Source organism: Artemia sp. Qi Xiang Cuo, chromosome 17 (assembly GCF_049724085.1).
Source record: "Artemia sp. Qi Xiang Cuo chromosome 17, ASM4972408v1, whole genome shotgun sequence".
NCBI classification, from domain to species: Eukaryota; Metazoa; Arthropoda; class Branchiopoda; order Anostraca; family Artemiidae; genus Artemia; species Artemia sp. Qi Xiang Cuo.
Window position 1 is genome coordinate 44,023,383 of NC_142810.1, and position 18,158 is coordinate 44,041,540.

Here is an 18,158-nt window from a genome sequence, read left to right on the forward strand (position 1 = left end):
GCATACAAAAATGTATTAAAAAAAGGGGGTATGTTTTGGGGAAGGGTCTAATGAAAGTACAAGACAAATCTCATAAGAACTAAAGAAAATTTATATGGAAATTAACACAGAGTTTAGATTTTTTTTGAAGGTGGGATTAAGCCCCCCCCCCCTTCCCCAAACACAGATTCATAGTCTCCGGATGCACCTAAGTCAACGACAAGGCTGTGGGTGGATTTTGCCACAAGTTTCAAAGTATTCATTGTTGATTGGATGAAGAGGAAGATACATTGCGCAGGGTCTTCTGAACATCCATCGAATGCGAAATTTACAAAAAATGTTTCGTCTATGGTAAAAACATGATTGAAGAATGCAAAACTTACAATGATTTTATAAAGACACAAAAGGTGATTCTCAAATATCAAAGAGCAGTGGCGTCAACTCACGAAAAAAAATTAGCGGGGAAGAGAAAAGATAAGGGCTTTCCCGATTCTTCAGAATGGATACACAACAAGAAAAAAAGAACAGAGTTTATAAGTCATACCTAAACCAGGGAGAAAATACCTTGCTAAAAGGTATTTTTTCAAAATCTTTTTTTACTCGAGATTGAAACGTCTGCAATTAGTCAGCTCCAAGATTAGCACCGTTCTCCTACAGGGGGAAGGGGTGGTTATCATCGTTGTCATTGTTATTACAGTGCAAAACAACTTTTAATTTATAAAAAGCTATATCTTGACATACATAAATTGAATACCTCTCAACCATCCGTTGGCTAGACTCAAAAAAAAAAAAAAAAAAAAAAAAAAAAAAAAAAATACTATTCGTCCCAGTGTTTGAAGTAAAAGGCCGTAATATGAAGTAAAAACCAAAGTAGGCGTATTGAAAGCCTCCGTTATCACTACTCTACCTTACTAGTAATACCCTTAGAATTGCAGCATTTGGCCATAAGGCAATTTTGGAATAACTAAAGGTCGTACCACTTTTTTTTCTGCAGAAGAGAAATCACAAAAATTTTATGGATTAAATACCCTCTTGAAATTTTAAAACCCCTGTGATTTCTTTTCTAATACAAGTTTTAATGTAGTTTTTTTTTTTTAGAAAAGAGATCCTACCATCTTCCTGTTAAATTTTTTTTTACCAGTAGCGGTAGTGTGACACATTTGACTTTGGAGGACTTTTAGAGAAGTATTCGTAGTTTTTATTTTTTGCCCTACTGATGAGAGTCCCCTTATCTCTTCATGACACAACTTTTAGCCATTCACTCTATTTTTACCTCATGGGTCGCCAGCCCTCGAGGAAAAAGGCCTTTCAGCTGCTACTTTTTATCTAGTTACACGCATTTATAGCTGGAAAAAGAGGCAAAATTCAATTGTCACGAATAAAAGCAGTTTTTTGTACATTTCAGCACTATCCGTCGCTGCATTTTCCAAACCTCAAACTAATATTTTTTAGGATTCTTTCCAGACTTAAACACAAACAGGAAAAATGGAGACATAAGATAGGATAAATTATATTGGGCTGCTAACAGCTATATCGAAAATAACTAAAGATAAAAGGTCCCCATAGTGCCAGTTGCTAATAACCTATTGCTGTTAGCTCGTTTCCGTTAGCTTACACTAAAATTGGTAACGAACAAAAATGCAAGAATAACAATTCTTGGAATCGATTTATCTGTTTTCATCTATATTTCGTAGAAAAGAAAAATTAAAAATAATAAGCCAGTTGCAGCACTATCTCTTCTGTCGAAACAACACAATAGAAACAAACATCACAGCACAATTCTTATTCCAGAGTTGGCAATACAATCACAAATATAAAAACTTACTTGTGTCTCAGCACCTTCGGCAACTTTCGTGACAACAGCGAATTCGGGCCTTTTAACTACAGACCACAGTTCTTGTGATAGTTTGTGAGCGGCAGCTCGTACCAGTCGCGTAGATTTTCGGCCAACCCAAACGAAAACTTCATTATAACAATCCAAAATATAGACATGCTTCGTTTTAAGTAAATCACGGACAAGTTTCCCACCAGACACCTCAACTTGCGGAAGCTCCAGGTAACCCATGCCAAGACCAACTTGATAGAGTCGAGGGGTGAAAGGTTTAAAATCGCTTGATACATGTTCCTAATTAAAAATCCGTAATTATTACTAATAAATGTTCGAAATAAATGTACTAATAAATGTTCAAAAAACTATCCCCTTTTGACCAATAAACACGAACCGTTGTGAGATTTACCGTTCCAAGTTTTAGAAAAATATTAGTAGACGTCAGAATATTTACAGACAAGTGCCAAAAGAAATACAAATTATAACATGACTTGATTTGTTAGTATTAAAACGTTACTAATAACATAATAACACTATCATTATTATGTCATACCATCTTATGTAACATTTTATGTCATAGCACTACCGTGCCCTAATATGTTAACAATAACAATGTTGTTATCATAAAAATATTGTCAAAAACATGGTACATATCTCAGCTGGTGTTCGTTGCTGTAAATTGAATCTATATCTTGTTTCAGACGAATTTGGAAGTTCAAGGAATATCATGATTGCCCTATAGGCCCATTATAATGATATTTTACTACGTAATACCGATATTTAGCTAGCGCTGATTTGAGCCAATGATATTTTTACAGGATTTTTCAGCCAATTGGAAAATTAAAAAAAATCTGACTGGTTTTACAAAGTTCTATTAAACAAAGTTCAGAGGAGTCAAAGGTTGTAACCAGAATTTTTTGGGGAGGGGAGGTGAGGTGGGGGGGGGGAGGGGGGGGGTTACAAAACAAATTATAAAGCGCATCAAAATTTGTTTATATGCATTTTTGTTACTTTCTTACAAGTCGAACAAGAATATTGAGAGCTGGGTCAAACCCGGTATCACCCCTCATGAATATTTCCTTGCAGGAGTCAAACCTCCTTTTCATTCTTAGGAAATTGCACTCCCCGGATAATATCATTTTGTACCCCATTCCCCTCAAACAAAATCTCGGATACGGTCCTGAACGATTTAAACGATAGAGGAAGGTCTGATTATAGAATTTAACCAGTGAAAATATAATAAAAACGGGTATATTATTCCAAACAAAGCAGTAAACGCCAAAAAAAAACACAACAAAAAACAAACTGTAAATGATAAAGAAATTCGAATATTTCGATTTCCGAACGTAATTTTAATAAGATATGAGTTATGTTCATTGTTTGGTTGTTTTTTGTTCTTCTTAGTATGTCTTGTTTAATCTAGCTTAATTTTTTTTTTTTCGTTGATAAGGGCTTCCTGACGTGAAGTCAAAATATTCGGATTTCTTTCATATTTAAAGCTTTTGTTTTATTCTGTTTTATCCACTGCTTTGTTTTAAATATTATACCGGTTTTCCCTAAACTTTCATTCATTAAATTCTTTAAACGGAAAGGCAGTGTGATCTAAAAAATTATTTAGATATGATTTTATTCTGATAATTCAATTTTCTTCACACATTGAACTTGAATTAAAAACAAAAAAAAATTGTTCCGCTTAATAAAATTTCTTAAAAATTAGAATTTTAAGAAGCTATACGGGGTAAACGTACACATACATTCATAAAACAGTTTCTATACCCCCTAGAGTTTGTACCAACTGTATATTATTAATTGCTAAAATAATCTATTCCACCTTTCAATCATTATCATTCTGTCCATATTTCTATTAACTATGGCTAAAAACCAACAGACACTAATTTTGCCAAGTTAATTCCAAGTTCTTCTCTGTTTATGAACATTTATCCCCCTGCAAACCACCCCATAGTGTCTAATCAGAAAACGTATCTTAAAAACGTATCTTAAATTGCAATTAGAAAATTGAACAAGGCGCCTTCAAAATACGGATCTTCCACTTTAATGCAAAAGAACATATGAATAAGATACATCAATGAAGAAAAATTAAAAAATACAAAAAGCAACGATCTAGAGGCTGTTTTCAGAATATTTCCCAGATTTCGTTCTATAAAGATATCCTTGTCACATCCCTTAAGTTATGCATTTACATATTGAACAGTTGACTTTCAGAATATTTCCCAGATTTCGTTCAATAAAGAGATCCTTGTCACATCTCTCAAGTTATGTATTTACATATTGAACAGTTGGCTTTACCAAAGCAAAAAAAAAGAAAAAAAAGCAAGTCCCTAAAACTTTGCATCTTCCTCAAATTGAGATCAAACCCCATATCTTCATCAAATGCATTAATGTAAAAAAAAAAAACATCCGGTGATGATGTTAAGGACTATTTAGCAGATACTGTCCAATAAACAGACATTTGTCATATACTTCAAATGTCCATTATGTATTTACATATCATTCAGTTGGCTTTATAAAAGTCGAAAAAGCATTTAGACCGTTACAACTTCGCATCTGCGTCAAATTTTAGATCAAACCCCACATCTTCATCAAAAGCATTAATACAAAAATAAAAAACATCCGATGATGGTGTTAAAGACTATTTTGAAGATACGGTCTTATCCAGAGATATTTGTCCCATTATGTATTTCAATATCGTATTTTCGGCCGTATCAAAGTAAAAAAAAGCAAACAGGCCCTTACAATTTCGCATATTCATCAAATTTGACATCAAACCCACATCTTCATATAACGGATTAATGTACAATAAAGATCCAGTTATGGTTTCAAGGACCATTTACCAAAAACTGTCCAATAGAGAGAAGTTTGTCATATCGCTCATGCGTCTGTGAATAATTACATATTGTAAAGTTATCTTTATCAAAGCAAAAAAAATAAGAGATTTAAATCCTACGGATCACCTTTGAGTGTGGATTTCCAGAATTTGTGATGTTTTTACGAGTTGTTACGTGATTCATAAATTTTTCTTCTTAATTCACCATTTTGTACATTTTTTCCCGTCTCATTATCCCATCACATAACATTCTTCTAATTGTTTGTGACTGCTGAATAGCTTAAAAATCCGCATTTTCACCAAAAATTTCCACTATCTAAAATTCTAATTTATTCTACGAGAAACTAAGTCAACCCATTTTTTAAAGCATATCAGTTCAAACTACAGAGAATCAAAGGATCACAGATTTTGGCACTTCGTGGAATAGCAGCTCAGTTTTGCCAAATATTAATATTTAAAACACAGCTATTCGTACAAAAAAAAAACAGCTGGCCGTTTGATAATCCAACCAAAACTAGTTTACGTCAACTGATCAAAGGCTAGTTACCAACTGCGTCAACTATAGGCCAACACTGCGCATTTGTGCCACAGCCACTCCCAATTTCAAATGAATATATTAGTAATACTAACACTTGCATACCTTAAATCCTTCTGACGGTGGATATCCATCTTCTCTACCAAGAATACGCCAAAACTCGAGACTCTCTTCATCTTGACCAAACTGAATAATTTCTGACTTATCCTTTCGTTCATTTTTATTGATTTTTTCAGCCATTAGCCTAAAAAATGAATTTAAAGATATTTAAAGATAATTATGCAAGCAATGACAAAGGCGTCTAAAACCAATTTTAAACATCCGTAGTATTTAAGTATATCGAGCAATATTTTAGGAAGTCATTAAGTGAGTAGATAAGCCTGTATAAGTATAATGGCCAAGGCCCAGGTTTCTTTTTCATAATTGAAAAAAGCAGGAAGAATAGGCAGATAAATCTGCGAACCAAGATTATGATATTGAAAGCTACAGTGACGACAGTGGTCAAATATGGCTCTGAAGTGTGGGCATTCCGAAAGACATTTTCCAGAGTTTTTGTTTACGGATTTTTTTGGGTACCCGTCTGACTTACCGTACTTCAAACAGTATGAAACATGTAGTTCTATCACACTTTCTTGGGCTGTAATGATAGAAAGGTTGAGATAGCTCTGACACGATCTGCAGATGAAGGATGACAGATTGCCAAAGATTGTACTTTTCGGCCAACCATCTAGGGCCAAACAAAAAAGCACGCCGTCTCCGAGTTGCGTGGGAAAAACCATTCGGGCGGCTAGGTGCTGCATTGAGTTGTTATCAATAGTAGTAGTTGTCATTATGTGATTAAAAAATTATCTATTTCTATATCTATTTCGAATCTAATTGTAGAGCACCAGATTTTTCCATTTCTTTTCAGCTTTTCCACTGTTGCTGAATGAAATTCTCAAACAATTTAAAATTAGAAATAGGATTTGAATTCTAACCTTTGAAAAAAAATTTCAAAAATGAAAAATTATAACTTATATTGCAAAGAAAGCTAAATTACTATGGCGGGGAAAATTGAACAGTATTTCATAGAGAAAGCTAGATTGTACGAACGATTATCCTTTACCTAGAGTCTAATTATTTGCTTTGCATCAATCACACTAATCTGAAAACTGATAACTGAGAGTTGAATTTCAATTAACGATTTTATGACTCCAGTCCGACCAGTATCTTTTTCTTTGGTAATTGAAGTCTCAGAAATTTATTTTCAAAAGTCAATTAAAAGTTGAAAAAGTAAAACTGGTCAAATTAAACTAAAAACTAAATAAAAATAAACACAAGTTAAAACAAGTAAAAGGGACATTGAAAAAAAGTGGGGCGACAAAATAAGTGAATAAACACAAAAAACGAAATATATATATATATATATATATATATATATATATATATATATATATATATATATATATATATATATATATATATATATATATATATATATATATATATATATATATATATATATATATATATATATATATATATATATATATATATATATATATATATATATATATATATATATATATATATATATATATATATATATATATTTTCTGTTTCTCCGAAAAACAGAAACAGTGCCAATGGTTAGTTGCTACTTCCTGAATTAGACAGGAGCAGCTTAATATTGATTTTCTTTTAAAATTCCCAGTTATCATCATTATTTTTTTCCCTTTTTAATCCCATTATTTTTAGTTTCTCGCCATTTTCATTCCTGTGTTTTCTTCTTTATTTTCGCCGAGGACCACTTCTTGATTATACAAGCGTAATTTCCACAATATATTTTTATTCTTTGCATTTGACTGACCTTGACATAATTTCTTAGTTTTTTTCCTTTTTTTGGAAATTCCAACTTTATCAGTTCAGTCATGCCAGTTCAGCTTTAACACACTAAATGGAATGAATGAATGAATACAATTTCTCTCATGTTTTTAAATAAAAGAAATGCAGTATGATACTAATAATAACTTTTCAACCCTAAAAAGTTCCACCCAAAATGTAGTAGTTTTTATTTTATTTTATGAGTTGGGCAGCCTTTATTGAAAGCAATTTTGAGTTAAATCTGGAGAACAACCAATATGTACCAAAATATTTAAAAAAAGAAATCCTTGTAGACATTAGATATTAATAATATAAAGAGCTAAGAAAAGAGAAACCCAAATTAATGTGGGAAGGACCAGAATGAAATAAAGCAAACTTGAAAAAAAATGTTTAAAACGCCATGCTGTCACAGTACTGATAATTTAAAAATTAAACTAAAGTACCAAACACGTGTCAAAGCAGAGTTGGAGTTAACCGAAAAAAACAAACTCATAACGAATCTAGAGCACAACCTACATGTACCAAACTATCAATAAGGAGAATCAAACTAAACAAATATATGTGAAAGAAATCTAATGTTGGAAAGAACAGGACGAAATAAAATAGAGAATTTGAAGAACGAATTAAATTCCTTGCTACCGTTACTGCCGATAACTTGAGAAATTAACTGTAAAACAGTCAAGCAACCATGTGGTAGAGAAAGTAATTACTAGAGTTCATCATGAGATAGGTACTCGAGAAAAACTGATTTTCAGATCTCGATGACAACCTGTACCTACAAAAACAATCAAAAAAGAGAATCGAAATTAGTAAGTGGACTGGGGATATCAGACATAAGAGAAAAAAGAAAGAATACAAAATTATGTGACAAATTTGACAACATTACAGACCTGGTTTTAGACTTCAAAGTGTTTTTGGCTTTAATCCCATGCCAGATAAACATCCGCTGTCCAATGTCTAGCAAATAAACATGGCGAGGATCAAGAGACGACCAATGAACTGCAACAGGCTCCAAGTGAATCGAAGGACCAGAAGCATGGATCCTAAAATAGCAATCATTAATATATGGCTACTTCGGGGAATGATAGCCGATCAAAGGAAAAAGTATGTACAGGGCACAACAATTCAAGCATGACACTTCAGTTACGGCAATAGCTCATGCATCAGGTCGGGCAGTGGGCCTTGACTGCAACGAGGAAGTGATCACTGAAGTCATGCATTCGACCTCATAAACGGGTATTAGTTCGTTTGGGCAGCATCTCAGGTTTTTACCTCTCGGCCTTCTTGTATGATGGTAAAATCAAACCGTCTTGTGGCTTTAGCATATAAAAGAATAACATACACGAATATATTTATCCTCCGTAAAAACATAAAAGAATAAAATACCACTTGTCTTCTCAAGTAAAACTGAAGAGAAAAAAAAATCTTTTCTAGGAAAAAAAACAAACAAATAACAACAAAACACAAATCAGCAAAATATTTCAGCCTAAGCACAATTTTTCGAAATACTTTGCCACCTTTTCTCTCCCGTAAAACTTTGCCCTTTAGCCCCTATAAAGTTCTAAATACCAGAGTCTAATCAGTTTTGCTGTTGAAAAAATACGGCACTTTTGATTTCTTTTCCAAATAAGTTCTTTTTACTTAATAGTTTAAACAAACAGAACTTTTGCTGTTATAATCCTCCCTGATTTAGTATCAGTAAAACAGCTTTAGATATCTAAGTATCAAAACTTCCCAAAAATCTATGAAACGATTAAACAACTTAGTATCAATAAATAGTAGATCAGTTTCTCCCCATAACAATTTAGTTTCCCAAGCTTCTGAAAAAAAAATTGAGGTCCCCATCACGTAATCTCACTTTGGACGTTTACCAAGTATCCCTCTGTTAGATCACCATTCTTCTCAGATACTTTATCTGGGAGGAGGTCCCTAAATTGCAAAAATGTTTGTTTTTAAGTCGAATTTTTTTTCAGGCAGCGTATACGATACCATTTCATAATACTTATTACGATTCCATCTTTTCGTTTATTGACCTTACCTATAAAGGCGAACAGGGTATTCCATGTCATCAACAGTATAAAAGCCACTAGCTGTACGACCTCCATCAATAAAAGTAAGACCCTCTTCAAAAAGCATAAAAAACTCGGGCGACTCATCTCCTTGTTCTTCTCTTATTGTTCGGCTGTTACACCCCAAATAATTGCGCAAGTTGACAGCATGGATGGCAGCACATGCACGTTTATCCAACTAAAATACAAAAAATGAAAGAATGTTCAGCAACATAGGCAATCACAAATATGTAAGATAAATATATACGTGAAAAAGCATTTGATTATTTAAATTTTTGTAGATAAGAGGCGTAAGCCTGTTTTCGCATTATATAATTAATGTTATTATTATTATTATAAAAAGTTAAGCTAATTGTTTTTATTTGTTTCAATGCTTTCCTTTTATAAAAAAAAAAAAATAAACTTTTAGCAAAAGGCCATGGATCGGTACAAGATAGGAAATCTGAGGATACAAGTAAGACTGAATGGCATAAAAATAGATTAGTAGCGATTTTACAAACAACACGTAAGCAAGAGGTTCAGTCAACTCGATGTGCAATAATTTAGCACACTATAATTATTCTGTGGTTGAGGACTTTGATGGGTACGGCCTCAGGTCAACATCATCTTATTGATTAGAATTACTTTTTCTCTTTAAGTAAATCAAGCGAAAGCTCAAGATGTAATAGCTATGTGTCTATAAAAATAAAACATTACTAACGTTTAATTTGTTGAAAGCATGTGAAAAAGGTATCTTAAGTCCGTAAACACTATCTGAGAATAAGGGAATTAGGAGAGAGAGAGAGAAACCTGGTTTAGGGAAACAATCACTTTCCAAACAAATTTTTTCCTTACAATATTCCAAACATAAGTAGTTGAACTAGAGAATAAAACTTTGGTAGATCTTCAGGATTCGATATTCCAGTTAATTCAAAGTTCCATTTACTATCCGTTAAGAAGACTAAGCTGTTAAGGCTAAGAATAAGTGATGAAAGGGTGACGTTCGGTAACGAAAAGATCAATCAAGTGGACAGTTTTAATACCTTGATGGTATTATTAGTAAAGATGGTACAGTGAAGATGTTAAAAGTAAAATAGCCAAGGCCCAAGGTGTTTCTTCATAGTTGAAAACAGTTGGGAAGAATAGGAAGATACGTCTGTGAACCAAGATTAGAATATTGGAAACAGTGATGACAGTGGTCAAATACAGTTCTGAACCATGGGCGCTTCGAAAAACGATGGAAGGTTTGCTAGATGTTATCCAGAGAAATTGCTTACGGATCGTTTAGGGCACCCAACTGACTGACCGTATCTCAACATTAGACTTTACGAAAAGTGTAGTTCAATCCTGCCTTCTAGGTCTAGAATGAGAAAGACGTTGAGATGGCTAGAGCACGTTTTGCGAATGAAAGATGACAGATTGCCAAAGATTGTTCCTTTCGGCCAACCATCTAGGGCTAAACGGAAAGCAGGTCGTCCTCGATTGTGGTGGGAGGACGTCGTAAGGAAAGCTTTAAGGGAAACGTGAATTTCCTGGGAGGATGTGAAGAGGTAAACCTTGAATAGATTGGGAGGGAGGAAAAGCGTGCGTAGCTGTTTCTGTCTTGGGTGACTTGGTGCTGCGGTGAGTTGTTAGCAGTAGTAATAGAATAAACTTAATTTATCAAGTTTGGATTTCCATGAAATGTCCAAGCTCCTTCGGATCTACTCTGAAATTTATTAAAAGTAGGTAGCTTCTTCTTCTTCTTTTTACTTAGGTTCACACAATTGTGTTGCAAGAGCTATGCTTTGGTTTTATCTAGATTTTTTGTTTTATACCGCAAATTTCAGCTTATCGGAGAAATTGGACCACAATGTTTTTCAAGGAGAATATGGACCTCTGACCAGATTGATGGACGAGATATTACATTTTGGAAAGCTGCACTTAATTCTCGCCTTGGGAAAAAAGAATGGATTTAACTTGTTCTTGAGCTGGAACCTCCAATGTAAGACCTAAAGTGGGGTTATATTCAATATCAGACTTTATCAGACTAACTGAAGTTGTTCCGGCAAGCTTGTGTTTTTTCAAGCACTGTTCCTGCTTTCAAGTGGAAAGAGGTAATTACCCAGGCAAGATACCTGTAACGGTCTCCAATCAAAATTAGATAAAAATCTAAAATTGTCTCAAATATGCGCCGATTCCCTAGCCCCAGCCTTCCAATATTTTTTTTTTTAATCCTTAACAGAAACATTTACAGCCCCAAAAAGTAGCATTTTCTCACAGGTCAAAAAGTTTTGCCATCTAATATTACAGGCCCTTTCTATTTGTGATTTTGGTTAGATCTCCAATTTCATTTCAATGTAAGAAAGTGAGGCAGAGAAATCCTATCACATGTGCCTTCTAAACTCTAAGAGTTCTCTTATTGCCAAAAGACATTTTGAAGGCTCTCTTGGAGCTTTTCATTGTAGTAATATTAGAAAGTTCACAGGAAGATAATCTACTTTGAACTAAAAGACATCAAATTTCCTTTTTAACACTGGACAATGCTTCTTCAAATGCTGCGGAAAAAACTACATCGCTTTTTTATTGCAAAAAAGTTAGTTCATAAGGTACATCATTTTGGAAATTTCACGATGCCGAAAACTTCTTTATTGTTGAAGGTAGAAACACATTGAATACTAACTAAAGTAAAGTAACACTGGTTTTATTTAAAAAATAAAGTATAAATCATCGTTTCCCTGAAGCAAGCTTGTGCGGAATAAAACCCTCCTAATAAATCAATAAACCAAAAAAAAAAAAAAACAAGAAAAAAAAAATCAAAATTAGAGCTTAACTGACCAGACCCAAAAATCACCGAACCTCCAAACAGCACCCAACAAAATTATAATATTTATAATCATATTCAGCTGCAACTAAACCCTCCTCAACAACTTAACTTAACTGGCCCAGAATAATCCATCCAAAATATTCACATCAAAACAATGGTTCTTTAAGAATTTACGAAATTCCTGCAAAATCTCAACATTTTTCAAATCCTCTGGCAAACTCTCCCAACCTAACAGAACAACCTGGCGAATTGAAAACCTAGACCTAGACGTGACCATAGCTGGTCTTCGCACCAACTGAGGAGATCGTGTCAAATGATCGTGAATAGTAGACACAAGACTAAACATTCATGATAAACATGATGGTAACTCCGAAGTTAAATATTTAAACATAAAAAATGCATTATAGAACTAGGTCCAAAAAACGAGCTAAGATCTAATTCGTGGGTGGACCCTTAGTCAGTCCCCTCTGTTCCTTCCATCTCGTCCTTTTTTGCAGGTATGTAGGCATTTTGCGTCTTTTAAAGCTCGAATCCCGCAAGAATTTTCTATTTTTATGACAGAAGAGCCAAAGTAACACAGTAGCTCCTCGACTACTCTACCTCAGAATAGAAGAAAGATGGGACTATAGCATCTTGCTGGAAATGAATTCATGCGAGAATTTCTAATCTCCGTGACTTGGGGGTCGAATGAAGCTCCCGTTGACCCTTACAAAGTTTTTACCTTCACCCCCTTCCAAACGAAGCAGTTTCGGAAAAACAATAATACACAAATGTATATGGCTCTTTGCTTAGGTAGCACTAGGGTGCTGTCTGATAGCTACTTTAAATCGCCTAATACGATAAGATAAAAGTGGAAAAAACTAATTTCGTGGTTGACTTCTATAAAAGCTTATTACGTATAACTAAAACTATATCTTCTTTTCTCTTACTTCTTGACTTTTTTTTCTTCATTGGTAGAAATTAAATATCTTGTTTAGAAGCATTGATTTAAGTTTGCAAGGTTTCTTATGTTTCTTGATTAGCCACACTGAGTCTCCTTGTGAGCCATCTTGTGGCTATTTAGTGACTTGATCACAACCCTGACGTCCATGTCTAGTTCTTTCTTAGTTTGTCAGTATTTATTATTTTCTTAACATTTTTTTTGTATTCAAACACACTCTCTTAGTCCAAATTACTTCCAGATTATTTTGCATATCATTCTAAAGATTCAATAGTTAAGCTATTAATTAATACTAGAAAAGTAAAGACCCTTGATTTCATATATTAAAGATATATTTTCAACCCAACAAGCAGAAATAAGATCTTAAGTCACTTTTTTTTTAGAAAACTAAGAAAGAAACTTTTAAAAAACATAGAGCCTGAAGACAGTCTTAAGAATAAAAGTATAGAAAACGTAGTAAAGCAACCAAAATCATAGCTACTAGCAACTTACACATAATAACAAGCCCGAGGTATCTCAAAACTGCTTTAGAATCTGACCTGAAAACTGCATAGAAATAGGAATCTGAAAACTGTTTTGCTCTATCACGTTAGGTTCTTAAGATACCGACAAAAACATATTTCTTAACTCCCTTTCGTTGGATGAAACATCACAGACAGATGCTTAAGGGCTCATTTGCACATAATTTCTATATTTTTTTAAATGCAGGTTTTCATGTTCATTACAAATCTGAAAACTATTTGGCCCTATCAGGTCAAGTTTTGTAGATAAAGACACAAATCTATTCTTAATTCCTTTTCGTTGGATTTCATTGAATAAAACACCATAGAGAGATGTTTAAGGGCTCACTTGTATACTAATTTTTATATCTATATCTTTTTCTTATCAAGTTTTTCATGCTAATTACATATCTGCGTGCAAATTTTCAAAATCTCGATAATTTTTTTTTTTTTTAATTTCCTTTCGTTGGATGAAAACATATGTATAGATCGTTAATATCAGATATCTCAAACAGTGGGTGACAAAGACAAACGGTTTGCATATATTTAATCGACATTTTAACAGTTATTGTATATTAATTGATATGTAAATTGTATATCAATAATAAAATAATTATTGCAGCCTAAAGAACTTTGAATTGCACAAGTTGTTCCTCTATCCCACTCTATTCAGAGCTTAGTCTTGAAAAAAATAAATCGCAAAATTAAAGCTTAATAAATCGGAACTTAAAAGCTTAATAAACCGATAAGCTTACCGTAGCATCTTTACCAATCCAAAAGAATATTTTCCAATTCAACTGATGGCTGACGTCATCCAAAAATGTCTGCAATACGATATAGCAATCGCCACAGTAGAACTTTCCATGCACGACTTCATCCACCTGATTTGGCAAAAAATTTTCAATTTCCCAAATAGTGAGACCAGGGATTTGACCAACGTCTTCTTCAAAAAATTCTGAATAATCTAGGGTAGGTTTCGAAATACCAGCGTCCCATTTTTTTGGCCTAGAATCAAAATTAGGTGAAATACTATGGGTGTGTTGATAAGGAGCTTGAGAGATACAGAGCTCTTACGGGTTGTTCGCTAGACCAAGACCCCTAGAGTTTTCCAGGGCATGCTCCGAAGAAGAAACGCATATCTGAGTAAATGACGTAGCATACATTAGATCTTTCAAACCATCAGCAATATCTCGGGAATGGCTTTGGGAATAAAGTTGAACCTTTTAGGGAGTATCAAGGTGGGTTTAAGCCAAATTAACCAGCCCCTTCTCCCCAGGGTCACATCTCCAGAATTTTTTTTGGGGGGGGGGGGTCAAGAGGGGTCCATATCAGGATACTCAAAGGGCATGGGATGTATAATATATTTTTTTCCTCCACATTATCGGGGGGGCAATTGCCCCCCTTGTCACCCCAAACGACGCCCCTTCCCCTCCCTCTCCTTATCAGGAAATAAGAAATCATAGAAATACACACTTTCGGATTATTGGATCACCTAATAAGAGCATTCACACTGAGGAGCATATCTAAAATAAATTCTTGCCGAATTTGTAACAAAAGTTTTTAATTCTAATTCCTGGTATACGTAATTGTTATTAATCACCAGCTCGATAAAATAGTCATCACATTTGTGAACAAACAAGTACAACACTCATTCAGGGAAGCAAAATTTAAGTTTCTTGATTCATATTCCTCGCAAAAACTTAAAAAATATACAATGCAACTTCATATTAGCACATTTCCAATAGCAAAGTTGTTATAACTAGCTATTTATTTTTGTGTCCCAAAATTGGAATTATGATTCGGTAAACCGAATCTGTGTTTTTTTTTTTTTTTTTTTTTTTTTTTTGCATAATGAGATGTAGGAGCTTATGCATCTCACTATATATAATATTTTGCTTTTCTTGTTCATATTTGTGGGACAAATTGAAACACGGCGAATAGAAACATCCTAGAGTTCGAACCTTAAAACGCAGAGGGATTAGAAGGTACAGTTGGGGGACTGCCACCCCCAAAACCCCCCTGCTTTCGCAACCTTTAAATAAAAAAAAAATTTAAACTGAAAGTAAGGAGCGACATTAAAAACTTAAAACGAACAGAAATTATTCCGTATATGAAAGGGGCTGTGCCCTCCTCAGCGCCTCGCTCTTTACGCTAAAGTTTAACTTTCTCACAACTCTTTTTTTTAAACAATAAAAACTTTAGCGTAAAGAGCGAGGAAGGAGTGATCGGATTAAGCTAAAATTTCGAGGATAAGCTCCCGGGCCCTAGGAAAGCTTAACCTCTAAATTTCAACCCAATCGGACAACGTTAAAGGGGGGCTGTGGTCGGAGGGTCGAAACTTCCGGCCCACTTTTACCCATGAAGATAAAGTCGGACTTACTTACTTAGGTCCTCCTAAGCCTGGGGGCGCATAAGGCAGCAACAGTGATTCGCCACGACGACCTGTCCTGAGCCTTCAATCATAGCTCCTCCAACGAGGACCTCGACAGCTTCGCCTCCTTCATTAGCGACCTGCCAAGGGTCATTTTCGGTCTCCCTGGTTTGCGGAGACCGGGCGGTGTCCAACACCATGCATCGTGCGGCAGCCTTCCTTCCCCCATTCGCACCATATGCCCCCAATACATCCATCGCAGCTTTCTAATAAGATCAAGGATGGGGGTATGATTTGTCATACGATAGATTTCATCATTTCGTATTCTTTCTGTCCAATGTATATTTAGGATAGACCTTAGGCAATTATTGTCGAATGCCTGGAGTTGTCGTTCTAATTGAGCAGTGATGCTCCAAGTTTCGCAGCCATACATAAGGACAGAGACCACATTGCTATTATAAATTTTAAGCTTTAACTTCTGGGAATATTTATTATTTCTCCAAACATTTCTAAGGTAGCTGAAAGCAGACCCAGCCAATATTATTCGGCACAGTATTTCTCTTTCGGAATTGGCATCTTGCGTAAGAATGCTGCCGAGATACTTGAACTCTCTCACTTCCTCAATTTCCTCGTTGTTAGCCAAAAGTCCTTCGGCTAAGTCAGGTATGACTGCATTCGACATTGATTTGGTCTTGTTAGCATTTATGGAGAGTCCGACAGCATTTGCCATACGACCGAGTTCATTAATGTTGCGTTGCATATCTTCTGGGTCGTGGGTAATAAGCGCAACATCGTCAGCAAAATCACCATCATTGAGTTCTCTCAGTGGATTTAATTGTAGACCGCCACTAAAACTGCATCCACGGAGAACAAAATCTATCACTATGGCAAACAGTAATGGTTATAGAATGCAGCCCTGCCTTACACCTGACTGAACAAAAAACCACTCCGTTAGGCCACCCTCTGTCTGTACTGCGCACATGATATCATGATATAGCGCTTTAATTATATTTAAAATTTTGGTCGGAATTCCATAATGCACTAAAATCTTCCATATGGTTCCGCGATGTATCGAGTCGAATGCTTTGAGAAAATCTATAAATACTATAAGTAGCTGAACTTGCCATTCATTGGATTCATCGAGCAGGACTCTCAGGCTAAATATCAGGTCACAACATGATCTATTCTGGCGGAATCCGTGCTGCCCATCTCTCAGAACTTTCTCCACTTTACTTTGAATCCTGTTAAGAATTATTTGGTATGGGACTTTGCTGCCAACAGACTGTAAAGCAATACCTCTCCAATTATCACACTTAGTCTTATGTCCATTTTTGAAGAATTTTACAATTACTGCCTTCGACCATTCACTAGGGACTTTTTCTTCATCCCAAACACGGGAAAGAAGTTCAAATATGGGTTCGGCTAGGGCGCTTCTACCGTACTTCAGTAATTCTGGTGGTATGCCATCATTGCCTGCAGCCTTTCCGTTTTTCAAAGTCTTTAGGGCCTCCATGACTTCAATAAGTAAGAGAGGTCCGGAACGTATTCCGAGATCGAACAGTGGTTCTTCAGGGATATTTAAAGTAGTTGTGGGAGGCATCTGATTTAGTACCTCGCTAAAATGCTCTTTCCAGCGTCGGACTATGTCATCAGTCTGGGTTAATTTGGACTATTGTCATAAGTCGGAGGGGGGTGAAATTTTGCACGTTTCTTAGTTTGAGCTTGGGCTACAAAATGCGATTACCGCTGTCTCTCTGCAACCGCTAGGACCAGAAATCACTTAACATTGTGGTGGGTTGCCTCTTTATAGAGGCACAAGTGTGCCTCCTTGATGGTCTGCAGCTGGTAAGTTTAAGAGATGGATATTTACATCTGGGTCAAAAGCCCAAAATCGTAGACCAAAAACTCCACCCGAAGTTTGCAAAATTTCCAGTGGTTTACAGGAAAAACAGACATCGTTTTTTCTCCCTGGGCGACTAAATAGTAGAAGCAAAAAGTGTCTTGCAAAACAAAACTGTCCCAACTTCCCAAACTTCTCGAGAGATAACGTTGGACTGGTGTACACAATAGAATCATCAAACCCTGAAATCCGCGATCTGGTATCTCTTTCCGATAGCCAGGAAACAAATTTGGAAAGGACAAACTGAAAATCCCAAATTTGTGATTTTCTTCTTTTTATAAGTGAAACTTTTGTTTTTAATAAATTATTCCAAGGCTTAATATGCACATAAGACTTGGGCCCAAAAGTAGACAGGAAAAATTATAGCAGCGATCCCACTTATAGTTGAGGGGGCAGTTGGTTTCCTGCACCTTGTCATTTATATGCTTAGAGGGAATTATGAAATCCCAACCAAGGTTGATAGAAATTAATAACAGGTGTAAGTGTCTTAATTCGCCTTTGGACCATCAGGGAGTAATCCGATATATAAAGGTTTTGACAAGA

General features: G+C 35.1%; 1 protein-coding gene across 2 annotated transcripts in view; it reads right to left on the bottom strand.

Moving 5' to 3' along the window:
• Positions 1 to 18,158, bottom strand: part of fliI (FLII actin remodeling protein) — a 110,020-nt gene that overhangs the window by 49,974 nt on the left and 41,888 nt on the right. For both annotated transcript variants that reach the window (XM_089103465.1, XM_089103464.1), the window contains exons 11-15: positions 14,100 to 14,349; positions 9,089 to 9,297; positions 7,941 to 8,093; positions 5,293 to 5,431; positions 1,805 to 2,104 (exon numbers count right to left, since the gene is read on the bottom strand). In XM_089103465.1, the coding sequence (XP_088959591.1) occupies positions 1,805 to 2,104; positions 5,293 to 5,431; positions 7,941 to 8,093; positions 9,089 to 9,297; positions 14,100 to 14,349 (1,051 nt within the window). The remainder of the gene's footprint in view (positions 1 to 1,804; positions 2,105 to 5,292; positions 5,432 to 7,940; positions 8,094 to 9,088; positions 9,298 to 14,099; positions 14,350 to 18,158) is intronic.